Source organism: Strix uralensis, chromosome 13 (genome assembly GCF_047716275.1).
Source record: "Strix uralensis isolate ZFMK-TIS-50842 chromosome 13, bStrUra1, whole genome shotgun sequence".
NCBI classification, from domain to species: Eukaryota; Metazoa; Chordata; class Aves; order Strigiformes; family Strigidae; genus Strix; species Strix uralensis.
Genome location: NC_133984.1, coordinates 13,634,799 through 13,652,958, shown reverse-complemented (window position 1 = coordinate 13,652,958; position 18,160 = coordinate 13,634,799). Strand labels below are relative to the sequence as shown.

At 40.5% G+C, this 18,160-nt stretch overlaps 1 protein-coding gene across 1 annotated transcript; it reads left to right on the top strand.

Annotated features, from left to right (window-relative positions):
* Positions 1–1,695: 1,695 nt before the first annotated feature.
* Positions 1,696–3,255, top strand: LOC141949261 (protein shisa-1-like). The gene is made up of 2 exons (XM_074882640.1): positions 1,696–1,966; positions 2,771–3,255. Exons 1-2 carry the CDS (start codon positions 1,696–1,698, stop codon positions 3,253–3,255), a joined length of 756 nt encoding a protein of 251 aa, XP_074738741.1.
* The last annotated feature ends 14,905 nt before the right edge of the window (positions 3,256–18,160 follow it).

The following is an 18,160-nucleotide window of genomic DNA, read 5'->3' as shown; positions in this document are numbered from 1 at the left end:
AAAGTATCACTGCAGTGCTTTGCGAGTCCAGTCCAGGATAGCACATCACTCACCTCTGGCTGTCTTTTAAAGGGTGTTGGGGCTGCTCAGTATTTTCTAGATCGTGCCCATGGATTTATAGGATTAGGTCCTACTCAGTCAGCCAACCTTACACTTGCAGAGCTGAAATGAAGCAGGGCAAAATGCATATCTCAATGAGCTGAGCAGCATTTGGAAAGGTCTTTAGTTCTGAGCAGAGATTTCATTTAACATTTCTGAATCCAAGGATCTCTTTAACCATGTTTGCCAAAAAGCCAATTAAAAAATTATGCACAAAAGGTAGCTGACTGGCAAAGGTGATGAGCAGATTGAAATATGACTCAACTGAACCTATGAAATAGTTAATAAAGCATAAATGTGCAAGCTGCTATCTAATATTAAAACAAAAAAATCATCAGAAGGGAGATCATTTTGTGCAAATATTTCTAAAACTTTGCATCAGTGGACAATCAATGGCAACACTCCTAAAAAATTGTGTGGGAACCAGCTTTTGAGTACATTCAAGAATATGTTTTGGAGTCTTCAAGCAAGCTGCAAATAGTGCTACACATTACCAGGATATTGGTCCAAAAGATGTTGCCTTAACTCCCTGCTTTTCAAAGTGCTCACTTAGCAATAACTTTCTTCCTCACTGCAGTTAAGCACAGGCTAACCATGCTTCAGACGTGGGTCTTGTTAATATAGCAAGTAGTCAGACTTGTAAGGGAACTGAGAAAGACCAAAAACCAATGGTTTGGTTTTATTTTTAGTTCAAAGATGAAGAGCTCACTACCACTCCTGTGCTGCTATGGGGTCTTTGTAACACTGCAGGATTCCCCTGTGTAGATGAAACTTCTACAGATCTTAAAATAGGCATTTTGTCCCCTGAAACATGCTTTTCAATTCATGGATTGCACTGTGTGTAGGGAAAGCAGAAGTGCAAAAGACCCTTTAAAATTATCAGCCTTTAGGTTTTCAACAACGGAGACAGAAATTAGACCACCTTAAAGCTTTAAAAATTAATTTTTCCTACATTTTCAGATTATTCTTCTTTGTATTTATATAATTGATTATCCATGTTAAACAAGGTAAAAATTACCTTGATACCAGTTTGTACTAATTACACTTTATAGCCCATCCCTGTATTTTCTTTCTGCTCTGGAAATTTTATTTCTCACTTGTCATCATGTGTTGTCCCCAGCCTCCCACCTCTGACACTTCAGCTACCGACGAGCCACTGAAGGAATGAAGCTTTGGTACCAGGATAGCCCTGGGCTTTCAGACTCCTTAGCCTTGCTAAGCTGACGTGCTGGTGGAAACGCCTCACCACGAGCGTGAGATGTGCCATCTCCAGCAGGAACCAGTGGCTGCTCCCTGCAGGACTGAAGGAGAGAAATGAGGAAGGTGGAGCTGGAGTAGCTGCAAATGGTTTTCAATTAGTGGGTCCTTCTTTGTTGCTGTAAAGAGAGGGGATTAAAGGCAGGTCACAGGCCAAGAGATAAAACCTCCTGAAATAGGAGCTCAGGCAGTGCCTTCGTGGGCAGCTGGTGGTCTGGGAGCGCTGCACTCCGCAGCTGCCTGGGGTGGTGTGTGCCTTACCTTTAAAATAAGAGGGGTGGGGGGGAAAGGGCAGTGTGGGCCAAGTGGCTAGAGGTGAAACCTCCTGTGTGACCCACCATGGCAATGGAGGCTCTCTGTGCCCTGGGGCTGCTGCTGGCCCTGCGATGCACCCCCGGGCAGGCCGGGGAGTACTGCCACGGCTGGGCTGGCAGCCCGCAGCGCTGGCACCGCGGCTTCCAGTGCCCCGAGCGCTACGATGGCCCGGAGGCCACTCTGTGCTGCGGGTCCTGCAGCCTGCGCTACTGCTGCTCGTCCAGAGAGGCCCGCCTGGACCAGGGCCAGTGCCCTGGTGACCATCAGCAGCCCAGCCCCAGGCCTCCAGTGCCAGGTAAGCTTCCCGTGCCTCTAGCAAATTGGGGGGGGGGGGGGGGCACATATCAGATGTGCATTCTTCTTTGCATCCCTTGGTGGCATCAGCCAGATCCTTCCTTTGTTCCTCTGCCCGTCAGAGCTCCAAGCTGTAACCATTGCAGCAGAAAGGTGTGGAGCCCAGGCACAGTGCTTATTTTGGTGGCTGCAGGGGCCAGAGCCACTCAGTTCCCTTCACTGGGAAGAGGGAATAACTGGGGGCTTCACTCAAAAGACTTTTCTGTCGGTCCTACTCTCAGAAAAGCCTCTAAACTACTAACAAAGTAATCCCGTAACACCTCTGATATTTATATCTCTGGTGGAACACGTATGTCACTAACCTGTTCTGTTAATGCATGTGGATGCCTCTAAGTAATGCATTTAACTTAAGTTCTGGCTTGTAAAAATACTTGTAGCCCTCAAACCCAGATTCCATAGGCAACCCAACAGCCGTTTAGGTACTAACTGTAATACTCTATTACAACTCTGAATTTCTACTTAATCATGCACAAGTGAACAGTAGCTGTGACATTTGAGTACTGGAACAGCTCTTGCATGGGTATTAATGGCAGATGCGATAGGACTGGCTGGTCCAACCCTCTGCACTTTAGGCTTCTTCAAATGAGCCTGCCTAGCAAGTGCCACTTTCTAATCTTGTAGCAGCAAGAGTTGCGAGTAGAACTACTCTGGCCTGCTCCTTGGTGCATGCATGCCTGCAGAACAGAATATAACCTAGAATACCCCACAAATGAATGGTTGGCTAATGTCACTCTTACTTTTTCAGTGCCCGTGTACCTGCCATTCCTTCTTGTTGGGTCTGTATTTGTGGCATTTGTTGTTGGTGGTACCTGTGTTGGAATTTGCTGCTGCAAATGCTTAAAATCCCAGGATGAGGGGCAGCAAAGTGGACTTGCACCTGGCCAGACCTGGCTACTAGAACCTGATCTTCCTTCTCGCCTCTCCAGTTCCAGTTCTGCCACCAGAAGCTCACTGAGTAGTGGTCCTCAGACCAGCAACATCTGCATGACTCTAGCTCCATCCCTTCCTATTATGGGGTTGGGTGAAGATGCTCGGTTCTTAAGTCCTCCACCTACCAGTGGACAACTCTTGCACCCTTCACGCACTAACCAGAGAATACCAACTGATCGTACCGCAATAATGGCTCCAGCATCTTTCCTGAAAAGAACAATTTATGGACACAGTGCTAACTCATCCCTTATTGGGGTAACACAGGGTGACCACATGATGTACTCGGGAGTTCATGTCTGAGAAGATGACACACAGCATACAGCCTGAACCGAGTGCTATTTCACTATTATAAAAAGTTCTTTGGGACTGAAATGAGGATTTTGAACTGTTGACCCTATTAGGAAGTGCATCAATTCTGGCTTTTTACAGCTTTGAAGATGATGGTTTAGAACTTCTTTTAGGTTCTTGGGTTTTTAACTTGTATTATTTTAACGCTATTGAAAAAGGCAGATTCTGAGGCCTGTATACTTGTTCAAGGAATGACTGAAACTGTAGAAATGAGTTTCACCCTTCCCTGGTCCTTTCAAGCTGCCATACCATGCTCTAGGGGACATGTTAGAGGACTTGGTTTCAATTTCTGTACCTGTGTCACTTCTCAGCAACTTAGGACAGGGAGGTACCTTAGTGGAGTTATCAATTGTGGACACTTGACAGCCTGTAAAGCACAGAAAGGCTGTACTTAAGCTACTACACACTTCTAGTGTAAACTGGTGCAAGATGGTAAAACACTACCTGTGACTCACCTGCCTCTTATGAGCTACCAGTCAAGTGGTGCTGCTAAAGGAGTGACTTCTAGCCCTAATTTCATTAAAATGTACATTTAGTACAGATCCTAGGGGAGAGTAATAAAACAACATATGTGTTGCTTCCTCTCTTCCGGTGTCTTAGTGGTCTTTTTTCTTTCTTTGAGTAACTAGACATTTCAAATGGATGAAGAATTACAGGGCAATGTAAGAACAAAATAAGACTAATCAGTTTTCTGAGAATATGCTGGAAAAGCTTGCCTACTTTGACTCCTTGTTAAGATGCATGCCGCCTGACTGCAGCCATCCCCTTCACAGCAGGACACTGATAGGAAGAAGTTGTCAAAATATACTATTCACTGCTGGAGTGTTTTAACACCTCCTCACAGCACAGAAACCTGAGTGATTATACTCTGAAGGCATGTTAAAAGGACTCCACGGGTGTTACCAGAAGGAGCAGGGGTCAAGGCTTAAAAATCTTATGTGTGTAAGAAGTAAATGCTAAAGTCTTTCCTGTGTTAGCACTGCCTATCAAACAGAAAAGTGGTACGATAAAGAACCTTGGAGACTTCTCTTGTAAGTCAATGGGACTAATAAACTTTGTAAACAAATGTTATGACCTTACACTACTTTATGTATATTTTACTTCAGAATGTTACATTGTAATTCTGGTGGGCAGCATGTCCTACAGTAATGCTTATACTAAGCACACATATATCTAAGTGCCCTAGTTTGTAGGGGCAAAGTGATGTATTTGGATAACTTCCTGACTCTTTCATGGGTGTGAATCAGAAACTTCATAGGACTTAGCTGACCCAGGGCTGTGACTTAGGTTTGCTTGGTTAGTTTCTCTTAAAATTGGAATAAGAATATAAGCATGAAAACAGAATACCCTAAAAATAAAAGCTTCCCGAAAATACTGAGACTTGTGTTGTACACTTGTTTTAATACTGAAAAATAGCAAGTTAAGGCTTCCAGAAATACACTAGCTTGAACTTAAAAGCATTGTTCTTGTTACAGTCAGTGAAAGGTCACTGGGATTTATTGATAACTATGCCAATACACAGTACTGCAGCTGGAATGATGGTTTTTAAAGTTAGGTTTTAAACTTGTATTGCTGTAAGCACTTTGCAAAATGTTTCCTTATTATAAAGTAACTGTTGTTTGCAGATGGCTTAGGAAAACCTGCAGCTACATGGAGCGGTTTATCTGGTTAAGTGTTCGATTTTGATAGTACACCATGGCAAGTCAGTTCAAAGACAAATTAACAAAATCCTTCCTGATGCTCTTTGTTCTGGGAAATACAGCGCAACTCGCATCACATTTATGCTGTTAGGAAGATACATTTTATGGTTAGTAGACTTGGACATTAGAAATGGAGAAGAGGTGGTTTTATCAGCTAGTCTCTCCTTTACTAATACATGATTATTCTCTACTGTAGATTTTCTGAACTAGAAAGGTAAAGGAATATGTGACCTGGCAGTCAGTACACTTAAGCCTCAGCCTGTAGTATATATAGGCCTCCTGTAAACTTCAACAGAAATTGAAAGCTCTCCAGGAGGCAGCTTCAGGATAAGGTTTTAAATTAAGTAAGAAACCAGAGAAATAGCCTTCCTGATACCATAAAACAGAAAAGGGTCAAGAGGTTCATGTGTAACCCTAAAGAAGTAAAAGGAAAAAAGTTGATCAGAAGTGACGAACAGAAAAGCTAAATGGTTTTGTGAATGCTGCCTTAATTGCTCTCTGGCAAGGATTAGCAGACTGGAGTCAGCATAGCTTCCTCTCCCCCACCTTCCGCTGTGTATTCCACAACTGAAAAACTGAGACAAAAAAAAAAAAGGCAGAGGTTTAATTGACCAGAGGCTCACTGACAATGCTAGTATAGGAACAACAGGACTTTCTGGATCCCTATCACAGTATTTTCTATATAGTTAAAACTAGTGTTTGCGGCAACAAAGCCAGGTCAAATATTTCAAGAGTTCAATATTTCTTTTCAAAACTGCAATAGAAAACAAGAACTAATCAATTTGTTGCACTCCATGGGCTGCAGAGCTGTTTTTCAAAGAACCGTTTGCTTAACATCTTCCATCAAGCACCACTGTGAACTCGGATTACCTTGGTCTCAATTAGCATCTGCATTAAAAGCAGATCAACTCATGTGGGGACTAAGGAAAAAGCACGGAGTATTTTTTATGTAAATTTTATCCCTTTACTAATTTGAGGGGCCTTGTTACTGAGTTTAGCACATCTTTAGATAGTTGGGATATGTTCATGCTAAATCCCTTTTTTCCTCCCCTAAACTGCTTTTCTTAGTTCAAGCTAAAGAAGAAGTACTTAGCAGAGACTAATAGTCTATTTACCACCTATTGTACTAGGTGCTTTGCTTTGTTTGCCTAATGATGCCCCCATCCCATTCTCCTCAACTTCTAATTAAGAAATGATTTACACTCTTTGCTCCTTAATCCTCAGTAATAATACAGGTGATTTGAATTGTTCCCGCTGTATTCTTTCTGGATTTAGGAAGAAAGAACATAAGAGTTAAGAATTGAAAAGGTGAAGATGAGAGCTTTAGCCCTCAAAAGCTTGTTACAAGGCTTGCAGGATGGTGTCCATGTGGTTTCTGACAGGCTTGTCTGCAAATGGCATTGCCTTGGTTTGAACAGTGGATTTAATTTTCTGTAGCTTCAATCTGTTCCTAATTGATCTAAGATAAACCAAAATGTATTTTTGAACATTTTTTGACAGATTTAACCAAATTAATTTAAAGCATGGCAGGTTTCTGTGTTGCTTTGTTGCTTATAACTGTGTCTCCACAATATTCCTGCTTTACTCTTTTTTTTTTTTTTCACTGAATTAATATACAGCACTGATCAATCCACTCTGTGCTACTAGAAAATAAAAAGCAGAACTTAAAGAGCTTTTACTTCTTATGCTATAAAGCCATGATTTTGAAAGTACTGAATAAAAAGCACCCCCCCACCCCCCCCTTGCTGAGCAAGTGAGTATCTCCAGTTTTCCTTTGGGAAAACTAAGGTGCACAGAAGTTGTCTTTAACCTCTTTCTCTCTTTGCCTCTTCCAAGGCCACACAGTGTATTGGCAGAACTGTGAAGAGATTCCAGCAAGTCTGGCTCCATAACTTAGATCGTAATTCTATTGGTATTAACAGTATAATGAATTTCTTTGGCTAAGAATAATGATGGATATTTGCCTTGTATTACGTGACAGATTTGCTTTTATTCAGCATAGCTGTAGTTTTTAAAATGTAAACCCAGAGTTATGGATGATTTATGGTTTTATTCATGTTTATGCCAAGGGTTTCACAAAGATCTGCAACAATTCATTCCAATCAAGTCAATTCAACTCTGAATTGAAACAAGAACGCACTCCATCCTTCAAGCAGAGCTACGCTGATTTGCTATTCTTCAGTACTAGGTATTCTGGCAAATGGATCAAAAATTATCAGAATGCAAAAGCCCATCGAACATACAGATTTCTGTGGAATCTCAAAGCAAGGAGAAGCATTCATCATGTGGAAGTTCTACTACTTCCTTAGGTGCTTCCTACAAGAAAGTGAAGGTAGTTACAATGTAAGTTCAAGGTTGTAGTGGAAAATGATATATATTTCAATTGCTTTGAAACTGTTTTAATCATCTTTACACTACCACTTTACGTTGAATTAGATGTTAATACAGTGGAAAGGACAGTGCCTAAACAAAGCCCCACATACTGGGAAGTGCCTTCTGGAGTCCCAGTGCCTTGATACAGATGCATGGGGTGAAGGAAGTTCACAGGGCACAATGAGACTGGATGTTTTTACCACAAGTTGGGACATGGAGGAATGGACGCAGTCCTGGCTGGCTGGATGCATGTGTCTGCATAGCCACTAACACAGCATCTGACATGAGAGTGAATGTGCTGCTGCACCAGACCTCATAGATGTGGAGGAGGGGAGAAGGCTGCAATCTCGTTTCCAGTAAATCTATGCCTGCCTAGGAAAAAAACAGATCTTCATGTGCTCCCCCTTCCCTCTACGGCCTCTGAGAGATGCAATACGTATCTGTAAGTGAGCACTCTTGCCCGTATACTTTCTGTTTGTTTTTTAAATTAAATAAGCTCTCTTCAGCAGGAGCACTGTGGGAGATTTCAACTTGCACAAAGTGCTGCCAGCTTGCTTCCTTCCCTTGATATGTGATGGCTAGCATAGTAGCCCCACTGCTGACTTCCAAAGCTCATTCCTGCTGCTAAGAAATCAGGCATTCACTGCTTAGGCAGAAACAGAGGAGGATAGCAGCCTGGCAGTCCTGAGTGCAGATGCAGAATGAAACTGGAAATGTTTTTCCTTTCATGGGAAATATGGCATGGAGCTGCATATAGTGGCCTCCTTGCCTATATCCCAGATGCCTGCCTGCATGCTTTCATGTTACTCTGCACATGGATTTTGGTGGATTTTTTTTTCCTCTTAAGACCTTAACAGTCACTATTTTCCTGACAAAAGATTTCCATGTAGTTCACATATAATGGGACTGCCATCTCCTGTTTATCAGAAACAGAAATAGATTGAATGGGGCCCAGGAGAGGTCTGTCATGCTAGAGACTAACACTTGTTCCCTGATACAACAAGGATCAAACCCCATCTCACTGGTGTTTGTGGTTATCTCCTGTTTCAACTGCTGATTATTTCAGTCCCTTCTTGTTCAAAGCATCAAGAATATCGCTTTTACAAATGAAATGAATGACATGTCTCAGTATAAGACTTGTGCATGCATAAATTAAAATATGGTATATTTTGCTAGTCCTTTTTTCAATTTGCCAGGCAACATTTGGGAAGAATAAGGTGACAATGAGATTGGTGGGCACTTTGGATGCTGAAGTTCAGCATCCTGTCAATCTTCACAGTTTAGAGAGAAAGTTGGTTCTGGATCCAGTACTTCACTATAGCTGGCACTGTACAAGACCACATCCTGGCCTGTAGGTGCTCGGGCAATGTCAGTTCCAGTAACATTTTACAAACACAGGCATACTGCTACTTTGAACTGACAAAGTGCTTCTAATATAGATGCAGTTGTAGTGACAAACATATGCTTTGTACCAGTAAAATTACTTCTAAGAACAAATCAAGCTCTAGAACAGCTGCACAGGGTATTTTCTTACTAAATCTCCATAAGGAAATAGAATTGCTTGCTAGGACACTCAGCATCACAATTTTGAGTAACATAGAAATGCCAAAGTCTGGCATAAAGCAGACAGGAGAAGAGATGTATATCCCTTTATTACTTTCATGGACTGCAGTTGAATTTCTTAATTTCTCTAAGCTCTTTAGTGAAAAGGAAAACTGATCCAAATGCATTTTGAGGTTTGGAGAAATTGGGACTGAATTGTGCACTTAGCAGAATACATGATGCAGATAACTTGCAGTGTAACCTGCACGCTTGGGATTTTTCTGCACCACATATCTAATTTCAGAAGATTTCCTCTGCAAAAGCCCGTCAGGGTTCTGCTCATTAAAAACAGTCACAAGGAGCACATACGTTATCCCCCTTCTAATGGGGATCTTGTTTTAATTCTTTTTTTGTTTTGCTTCTTCACGCAAGCCATTAAGGATGCAAGTCTATGGTCATGTGTATGTGTGAAAAATGTAATGGTTCTTCTCTCAGTATAACAAAACCACTGATAAGTAGTTCTGTCAGCAGTAGAAACTAATGAAGCTTGGCTTCCTCTGGAGTTGCCTCATGTTTATATGCTCTGATGCCTAAGTAAGGTGAAAAACAAGTGAAGCTTTCCTAAGGTTTGCTGATTTGCTACAGCTCACTGTGCTGTGGTGGGTCATACTGGGTGAGTCCTATAAATCACGTCTATATGGGAGTAATAACAGGATTTGTCTCTTCCACCTGGCTACCTGCTTTCATGAAACTTGTAGGAACATCAGATCTTTGAGGTTTCAGCTCCTGTATCACTGGATTTTATCAATGGATTCAAAAGATACTGGGGAAGATTAGGAACAGGGACTTGACTAGTAAACAATACATAAATCTTGTTTCCTTGGGATGCCAGATTATAGACTGTGCTGTGCTGGGTAGCGGAGCCCTTCTTTGATTGATCAGGTCTTTCCAGCAATCAGGCTCACCATTTGAAGGTTGTTTTTCTTTTTTCTTTTCTGCTCCTTCATCTCCTGAATTTGAATATCAGATTTCAGCAAGGATCTTGAACTGGCTATTATGTAAAAACTACATAGATAATTCCACTGGAAGAATGTGAGGCTCTTTGCATAAGCTCTTGGCCTAATCGTTAAGAAAACTATTCCAAAATCTTTCTATCTCCCACTGCTGTGATCCTGTCGTATCAGAGGCTTGCAGACAAATGAAGATAAAAAGAAAGACTGATTTAGAAACCAACTCATGTTATTCCCAGTGAAATCTTGCCTCACAGATATAAAAATGAACCTGCTACATTTATTTCCATGTCTTTTAAAAATAATCTGTAGATAAAAGCAAAAACATTTTCTGCTTTGGGGCTGGTTTTAGGAACATTTTTCAATTAAGTGTGTTAAAACAATGTTTTCTTAATTTCTCTGTGTATCTCATTCACATTCTCTCACTACCAAATTAATCTTTTACCTGAAGATACATATTTCATGTCTGCCATGCAACTGCAGCGATGAAAAGGAAGGTGAGAGAGCAAGAAGTGGTGTATGGAAGAATATGCATCAGAGTCCTCCAATAAATACAGCAGGCTGCAAAGATTTTCTGTGTATCAAGGTGAGCATAATTCTTTGCAAGCACCAGTAAAGGCAGCTGCCAATATTTATGACACCAAAGTGCTATAAAGTGAATCCAGTGTTCTTAGGGCTTACATGACCAGATTTTCTCTTCTGCCAGAGCATGAATCACTGCTGCACCTGCTCATCAGCTCACTTTAATGAGTCCAGTCAAGACCTTAATGGCTCCTCTCCAATGAAAAGATTTCTGTCCTCTTCCTCGCGCAATGCCCATCTTCTATACTTGGCATAGAAAAACAGATCACAGTATTTATATTACTACCTTGACAGGGAGATCAAAGCAGAGAGATTAAGGCCTAATTCTTCTGAAGTAGTCCACTAATATTTGAGGCTTTTGATTTTGGGGTGTCCAACTTGAAAAACTGCAAACTAAATTTCAGATGCACTGAAGACTCATAGTTACAGCAGGAGCAAATAGGAGCAGAAGGTGATCTGGCCTTCTGCAAGTCAGCCTGCGGACGTCTCAAAGTGGGTGTTCCAGAGCCTCCCAAAGCAGATATTGCTCATGAAACTTGGCCTTGAATGGCCCTTAATCATAGTTCCTGGCAACACTTCCTTTATTCAAACAATATTACCTAGTCGTGGAGGCTGTGATTTGACTTTAATGTCAGATATACAAAGTACTAGGTAATCTGGCAGTATAAATTTCATTGAATTAGACAGGACAATATGATCACATTTTTTATCAAGCTAGCCAGAGTGTATACTGTGGTGTTTATGCAGCCTTTGTAGTTTATGTTAGTGTTCTGCCAGCTCTGTAAAGATAAATGATACCTGATATGTCATAAAATCTGCTGAGACAAAGTTATTACACAACTTTTTTTTAACAGACTTGAACCAAATGGAAAGTTTGCACTAGTTCAGTGCTTTGTTCCATGTGTCATCGGAGCTTTTGATCTGGTACAAAGTGCCAGAAACCAGATTCACGACTTTGTAGAACTACAGGCTTAAGCTACCAAATAAACATGTGCCCTACAAGTGAAGCCTTGAATGATTCTTTACAAACTACATTGTTAATTTTAATAAGAATAAACCTGATCACCATGAGAAATTTTGCAAGTACTGTAATCCAAACCAATTTAATTTCCAATTTGGTATGCAGTGGCAACAGTCACACCTGGAATCATGAAACCTCAGAGCTTCCACCCAAGCTTTTCCAATGGCAAAGAGTTTCTGCAGGGGATTAACTAAATAAATTGTATAAGAGACTCATACAGCAAGTAGGAGAATCTGAACTTGTGGGAGTTTATTTTCCTTCTGCACTCATTAAGGAATGACAATCAGCTTTCTGAAAGCAAAAATGCCGTGGCTCAAACAGTATCAGTAACTTATAAACTGATATTGCCCTGGGCAGAAAAAAATAAGTGCAAGACTGCACACATGACCCTGCTTTGTACGTGGGCTTTTAACCCACAAGATCTTCAGTAGAACATCCTGGGGAATTCTCTAGCTCAACTTAATACATTTATGCTTCATTTTCACTAAAAGAGCTATTTCTGCCAAGACCCTAATTTCTGACGTTTCTTCAGACATTTTCACTCTAGATCATGTGGCACTTAGATAAGGGATCCATAGCACCCAGCACATCACAACACACTGCTTATCTGTGGTGAAATTTGATGGACCCCCACTAATATTTTCTATTAGTGAGGTCAGAGAGCAATAATCCTACCAAAGAACTTGGCTCTAACAAGAGCAGGACTTTTACATTAATAATAAAGTCTTTTGAGGACTGATGACTGAATTCTTAACAGATGCAGTTCAGAGTACAGGTATGGTAGTTCTGGAGGGCTGTATGGAAACAAGTATAACAGGATCTCTAACATGAGCATGAGTGTTCAGGCACTTTCAACTGTCTGTTTTTAAAGACATCATCTCACCTATCATGCTCTCTCTTGATAATGTGCTGGGAGGCATTGCTTCAGCATTAGCAGTCAAGGGAGTCAGAGCATTAGTAACACGGTAGAGCAAAACAGGTCTGTTGAACTCAAACAGCAGAGGATAAGAGTATCTTTATGGGGTTCCTACGTAAGAAGTGGCCATCTTACAAACTGTCTGTGTTAGTTTGGAGATTGGTTCTCTAATGAAATACTAGTTGAATCTCTGACAACTGACAAAGATAGTGAATGATTTATCTGTAACTCGGTGATCCAGGTGCTTTACTTTTTTAATGAACTTTCTATTGAGAAAATTCACAAACTTAATGAACTTGTGCCCCCTTGCAGACTATAATTTACAGAGGAGAAGTGGAAATAGGGTATTATTACTTGAAAAAATGTACCCATATATATTCAGGAACAGACAAAGCACTCTGGAGGCAGCTGTCAAGAGGAAAGAGAGGAGCAGGCTGTGCAGCATCTCCCCTGTCACACAACAGGCAGTATTTGCTATGCCAGCAGTAGTTTTTTACAGATTATAGCATTATCTTCTTAAATCTCCTCTTTCTCTATTGTTCAAATTAAGATATGGTTTTCAAGGTATCCAAACTAGTTTTGGAATGACAGTATGTATATATACTGCCTAATATAGCTCCTGGAATTCCAGGGGTCTTCAGATCTCATTCTCTGAACCACTTGGCTTACAAAAACAGGCGCTGACATTCAATATTAAAGAGAATCCACATACACAGACTAGAAACTATTACAATAAACAGATGGATGCTTTTGATTCCCTCCAGAAGACAGCAGATGTGGTTGGAAGCACAAACATATGCATTCACCCAAATTTATCACAATATTCATTTGAGGTTTATCTCACAGTTTATCTCAAATACATGAATTAAATATTCTATTAATGTTTTATATGCTGTAGGTCAGTGTGCTTTGGCTTTCAGACTGACTTCTGCAATAATGAAGTTAGCATAAAATTGCATCCTGGCTGTGAGACAGCACCTTCAAGTAGATACAATTCATTTGTCATGTTTTTCACAAAGCCAGGTCAAACCAAAATAACCTAACAAAATTAAGACCTGGCAGCAAAACAGTTGCAATACAAACTATCATCAGCTCTGTAACTTAGAGCAGTACTTCAGAAAGGTGGTGGACGGACAGCGTCTTTGGGACTTATTAACTATTAAATCAATCAGGATAGTACTTCACGCACAGGCAATTTTCTCCCTGTATAAATAGGATACTATAGCAACAATCACTTGTTAAAGAAATGTTACACATAAAAACAGATGAATTGGTGAAAATATTAAATCAGGGAAGAGTTATACTTTTCTGTGTCTGTATGAAGACAGGCTAATTCAGCCAGGGATTACAAAATTCATTACCAATTAGTTTCCTGTATGCAACTGATATTATGGATTTATTGTTGTTCCTGATAACTATATGTTTTTCACTGAAGAGAACAGACTCATTTCTCAGTTCACAGACTGGCTCTTTAGCTACTCACGAATGACATACATACCTGTTGCTAAAATATTCCTAAAATTGCAGGATAAAATGATCTTCTTATATGCAGATATTGTTGGAAGAAGTTCTTGCAATTCTAAATCTTTGCCATACTAGATAATCCCAGAAATATTAAATAACTGTATTACTGCACTGTGATACTAGTTGTATATCCTTTGGCTTTCTTTATCCACCCCAGGGGATTACTGGTCTCTGCTCGGTGACACCTCTGGGGTTTTGCCTCCATTCCTCTTGCTTCTCCCTTCCACTCTACTTGCATGGTCTCCCTGAAACACGAGTGAAGAGGGGCAGCCCTGCTCCCTCAGTTTTTTCCAGTTACTAGACTGGACACATCTCCCTTTATCCTTCTGGATATCCCACCAATTTCAAAAGAGTCGGTTGACTGATGCTGCAATTCCAACTTTGTGCCCAAGTGAAAAGCCCTGTATCACTTAAAATGGATGCACCCACTTGTTCTGTACAAATATACTTTAAAATGAAAGTATTTTAAAATTATATTCTATTATTGAACCACAAAGCACCGCAGCCACATTCCAGCCTGTAGCTCCTGGAGGTCAACAAGATATATTCAGTAGCTTAATGAACGAACACAAGAAGAAATGCAAAACCAGATCCTATAAAACTCCCTTTAAAGAAGTCACAGAATTTTCCAGATGAATTTGAATCTCAGTGTCATAGGCAAATGTCAACTAGAGACAGTCTGCCTCTATACCCACTTACTCACTGTTCTGCATCTGTCACCTTCCTGCCCAAACAGCGTGTGGCATGTTTTTGTTTAAAATTCTTTTTTAATGTCACCCTAGTACAAGCCTGGAAGGGACTTAACTATGACGGAGAAGGAAATGATTCATTTCTGCTCAGATACAATGCTGAAGGATGTCACAGTAAAACTGAAGATAGGTTATACAGAACTATCCTCTCATTTGCAAAATAATGGGGATGTAGATAGCAGTAAGATCACACCAGTGTCTGCCTAACAGTATGGACTGCTGGGTTTATGTGGCTATATTTACAGTAGCTATCACAGAAGACTGTAGAGCACCTTCTGTAGACCTCACCTGGGGCTGATCACATCTCGTCCATGAAAATCCCCTACACGCTCAGTGATCATTTCTACAGGTGCTGCTGGAAATTATTTAACCATATATTACACTTTTCCTCTACGCTTGTTCTGGAGAAAAATGTCAACGCACTGCTAAGCTAAGCAGTCACAACAGCTTGTTGTGACAAGAAGCACTGAAAAGATTTTAAAGGAAAGGGAAAATTCCAGCAGTACCTGTCACAGGTACCCCACAGCTGGTGAAAGGCAGTCTCACTGCTACAGGATGCACTCATCAATTAGATACTTGGCATCTATTATTCAGATACAAATCATACATGACTACTCAGTTTCAATCACAGAAGAATTCAGGAGCAAAGATACCCATCCAGCAACCCTGATACACGCAGAAGTTTCCCTAGGTGATAATAATAGTTGGCTATTGTAAAGGAAAACACATTTATTTCAGTATCACAACCACAAAAAATATAAGCAGAGGTCCCATATGTACAAAAAGTGTTTTGCCAAACAGGGTGTGATATATCTTCTGGGTTATAAGTAATCTTTTGTCATCAGTTACCCTGCTTCTTCTGCTGAATAAACAATCCCCACTGATTTCCCTGCTCCAGATGATCTGTCCAAGCAAATAATCTTTTCATTTATTTTCCCCTTGCCTAGGAGGAAATCTTTCTTTTCTATTAAAAGATGGTTGCATGGGAATATTGGTCAATGGTCTATGAAATGAGAGAATGAGAGAAACTCTTTGTTGATAATTTAGATAAAGATTTATCTAGAGCCATTCTTCTGGATTTATCCTCTCAGTAACTGTAATTTCACAAAACAAAGAGGGAACAATGTCATTCTCCCTTGAGTGTGTATGTGCATTGCTTCTTTCTATTGGAAAGACCCAAAATTGTTCGTCTATGTGTCACAAATCCTACAATGACATAAACTAATGGAAACACATCCCCTGTTTATTGGGAAAGCATCCCCATTGTAGGAAGATGGAGACTGTTTTTGCATTATAAGGATCTGACTAGCCTCAGTGGACACACCGCTGACATCTGTGAAGTGTCCAGAAAGCATCAAATTTGTTTCAATATAAGCCATCACTTTGAAGAGGAAAGCAGAACCATATGATGCCAGGGATATTTGGGTAACATCCTAAAAAGACACAGACATATTCCAGCATGGTCCCAAAGAGAGCTGGGCTGACACAACTAAGAGATAAAGCAGAGTTGGGAAGAAGCAGTTAGGCATGAGACAAGGGGAACCTTTCAAGCAAGCAGAGCCAACAAAGCCTGTGCATTGCTGAACTAAGCTTTCAGTTAGATATTCAGTCTGCTCTGGTTCTTTCTAGAGTCAGTGCAAAGACGGAAAAATCTCTAGAAGGTGATCTAAGACATCCAAGTTTTGCTTTTGCCATGAGTAGCCCTCAGAGATTTGTATACCCTTTGCCCACCTCAGAAGAGTAGCCTGATATTTCACTAAGTTAGGTACTTCGAGTAAGCCTAAAGATAAACCTAAGGATGAAACTCTTCCCCCAGATTTTGCAGCACATACAACACTTCTACAGTGCTAAGACTGAAGGAGTCCAGGTTCCCTTTCCCTCTGGTGCTAGGGAATAATTGCTATATATATTAGACTGCACTCAAAACATAAGAGTAAGAACAATCTATTCTGAGCTCAGATCAGTCTCAGATGATCAGCAGTATACTTCTTGTTTCATAGCAAACAGGTATTCGAAAGCGTTTAGCTATTTAAGGCACCATCTCTTCACATAATGAAGGAATCTGAGTCAGAACAAGCAAAACAACCACCTCCTGAAAAACAAGGTCTCTTTAAAATGTCTCTAGTTAGCGACCTAGAAATACACCCAAAGTCACTGCTGCAAGAGACAGAAATGCTCATGCAGAGATCTTCTCCCTGATGGCAATGCTTACGGGATTTTTACCTTACTTGTATAGTGGTGATGAATTTATAAGCAGATGCAGGCAACTGGATAGCCCTTCTCTTTTTATCCTACCTATTCTTATTCATATAATTGTCTAATCCTTATTTGAAACTCCCTAAGCTATTTGCCTCAATAATTTAAGTTTTATTCATACTCTGGGGTTTGAAGAAACAGAGCATAGTGTCTCCTGCAACAAAAATCCAAATGATGTTTCTTTGTGGCTGGAATTTAATCTATTCTAAGTGATGCCTCTGTTCCCTAGTGCTTTGCTTACCGGAGGTTAGCTCTCTGGTGCTGAAAATAGAAGGTATTTTAGCATTTATGTGCCAGTGTGTGCATGCAGGAATGTAAATCTGTAAAAGCTCCAGAGATTATCTAAAATGCTAATAGAATCATAGAGCTCCCAACTTGTCGAGCTTCCAACCTGGAGAATACATGATGCTCATCACTCCTTCCCAGACATAAGAAACATAGCTATAGGTCTGTCTCTTTTTCCACTGGTCAGCCAGGAGTGGTCTTAACTTTCACTGTTGTTACACAAAGAAAATGGCCTTGAATTTTATTGAGGGTGAGGGTGTTGCTTACATTCTTGATCTCTAGAGGTGTTAATTCCAGATGTGGGGGCAGTCATTCTCTTGCACGCTTTTTAAACATTTATACTTCAGCTCAGGTATAATCTAATTTAATGGTTACAGCATCCTTCCATACACCAAAAGGAAAGAGACAAAATCAGTCAGCTCCCTCAGCCATATTACAGTGAACAGAAATGAAAATGGGAGAAATCTACTACAGCCTCCATGAAAAAAAATATGGCCCAGCAGTATCAAGCTCTGCTACGAGACAAATGACATGCTGAGCAGGAACAGCTCTGGAGAGAAAGGTAAGTAGGGAACACCACAGCTGGGGGCTCCCACACCTTACCTACTAGCCTGAGTATCACACCCTTGTTTGTGTACACACAGCATTTGTACACTAACTCTCTACCATCAAGTAATGAACTGATTCTGTTCAGAGTGCTCCAAATTAAATCACTTTTCAGGCAATCTAATTTGACGGATCTCCCTCCTTATCATATGTAAATGACATATTCTTTGTTTGCATAGTGCTACAGGAACAAATGCCAAAATGAAGTTTGACAAACTAGTTTCTGCTTCTACTACTATCTAAGTGATTCTAGACAAGTTTTTTTTTTTTCTCTATCTACTTTCCATTCAGGC

Excerpts from the sequence above, each read along its gene's own strand:
- LOC141949261 (XM_074882640.1), top strand. The coding sequence starts at position 1,696 with ATGGCAATGGAGGCTCTCTGTGCCCTGGGGCTGCTGCTGGCCCTGCGA. Across the intron at positions 1,967-2,770 it reads CCCCAGGCCTCCAGTGCCAG|TGCCCGTGTACCTGCCATTC; the intron begins GTAAGCTTCCCG and ends TTACTTTTTCAG.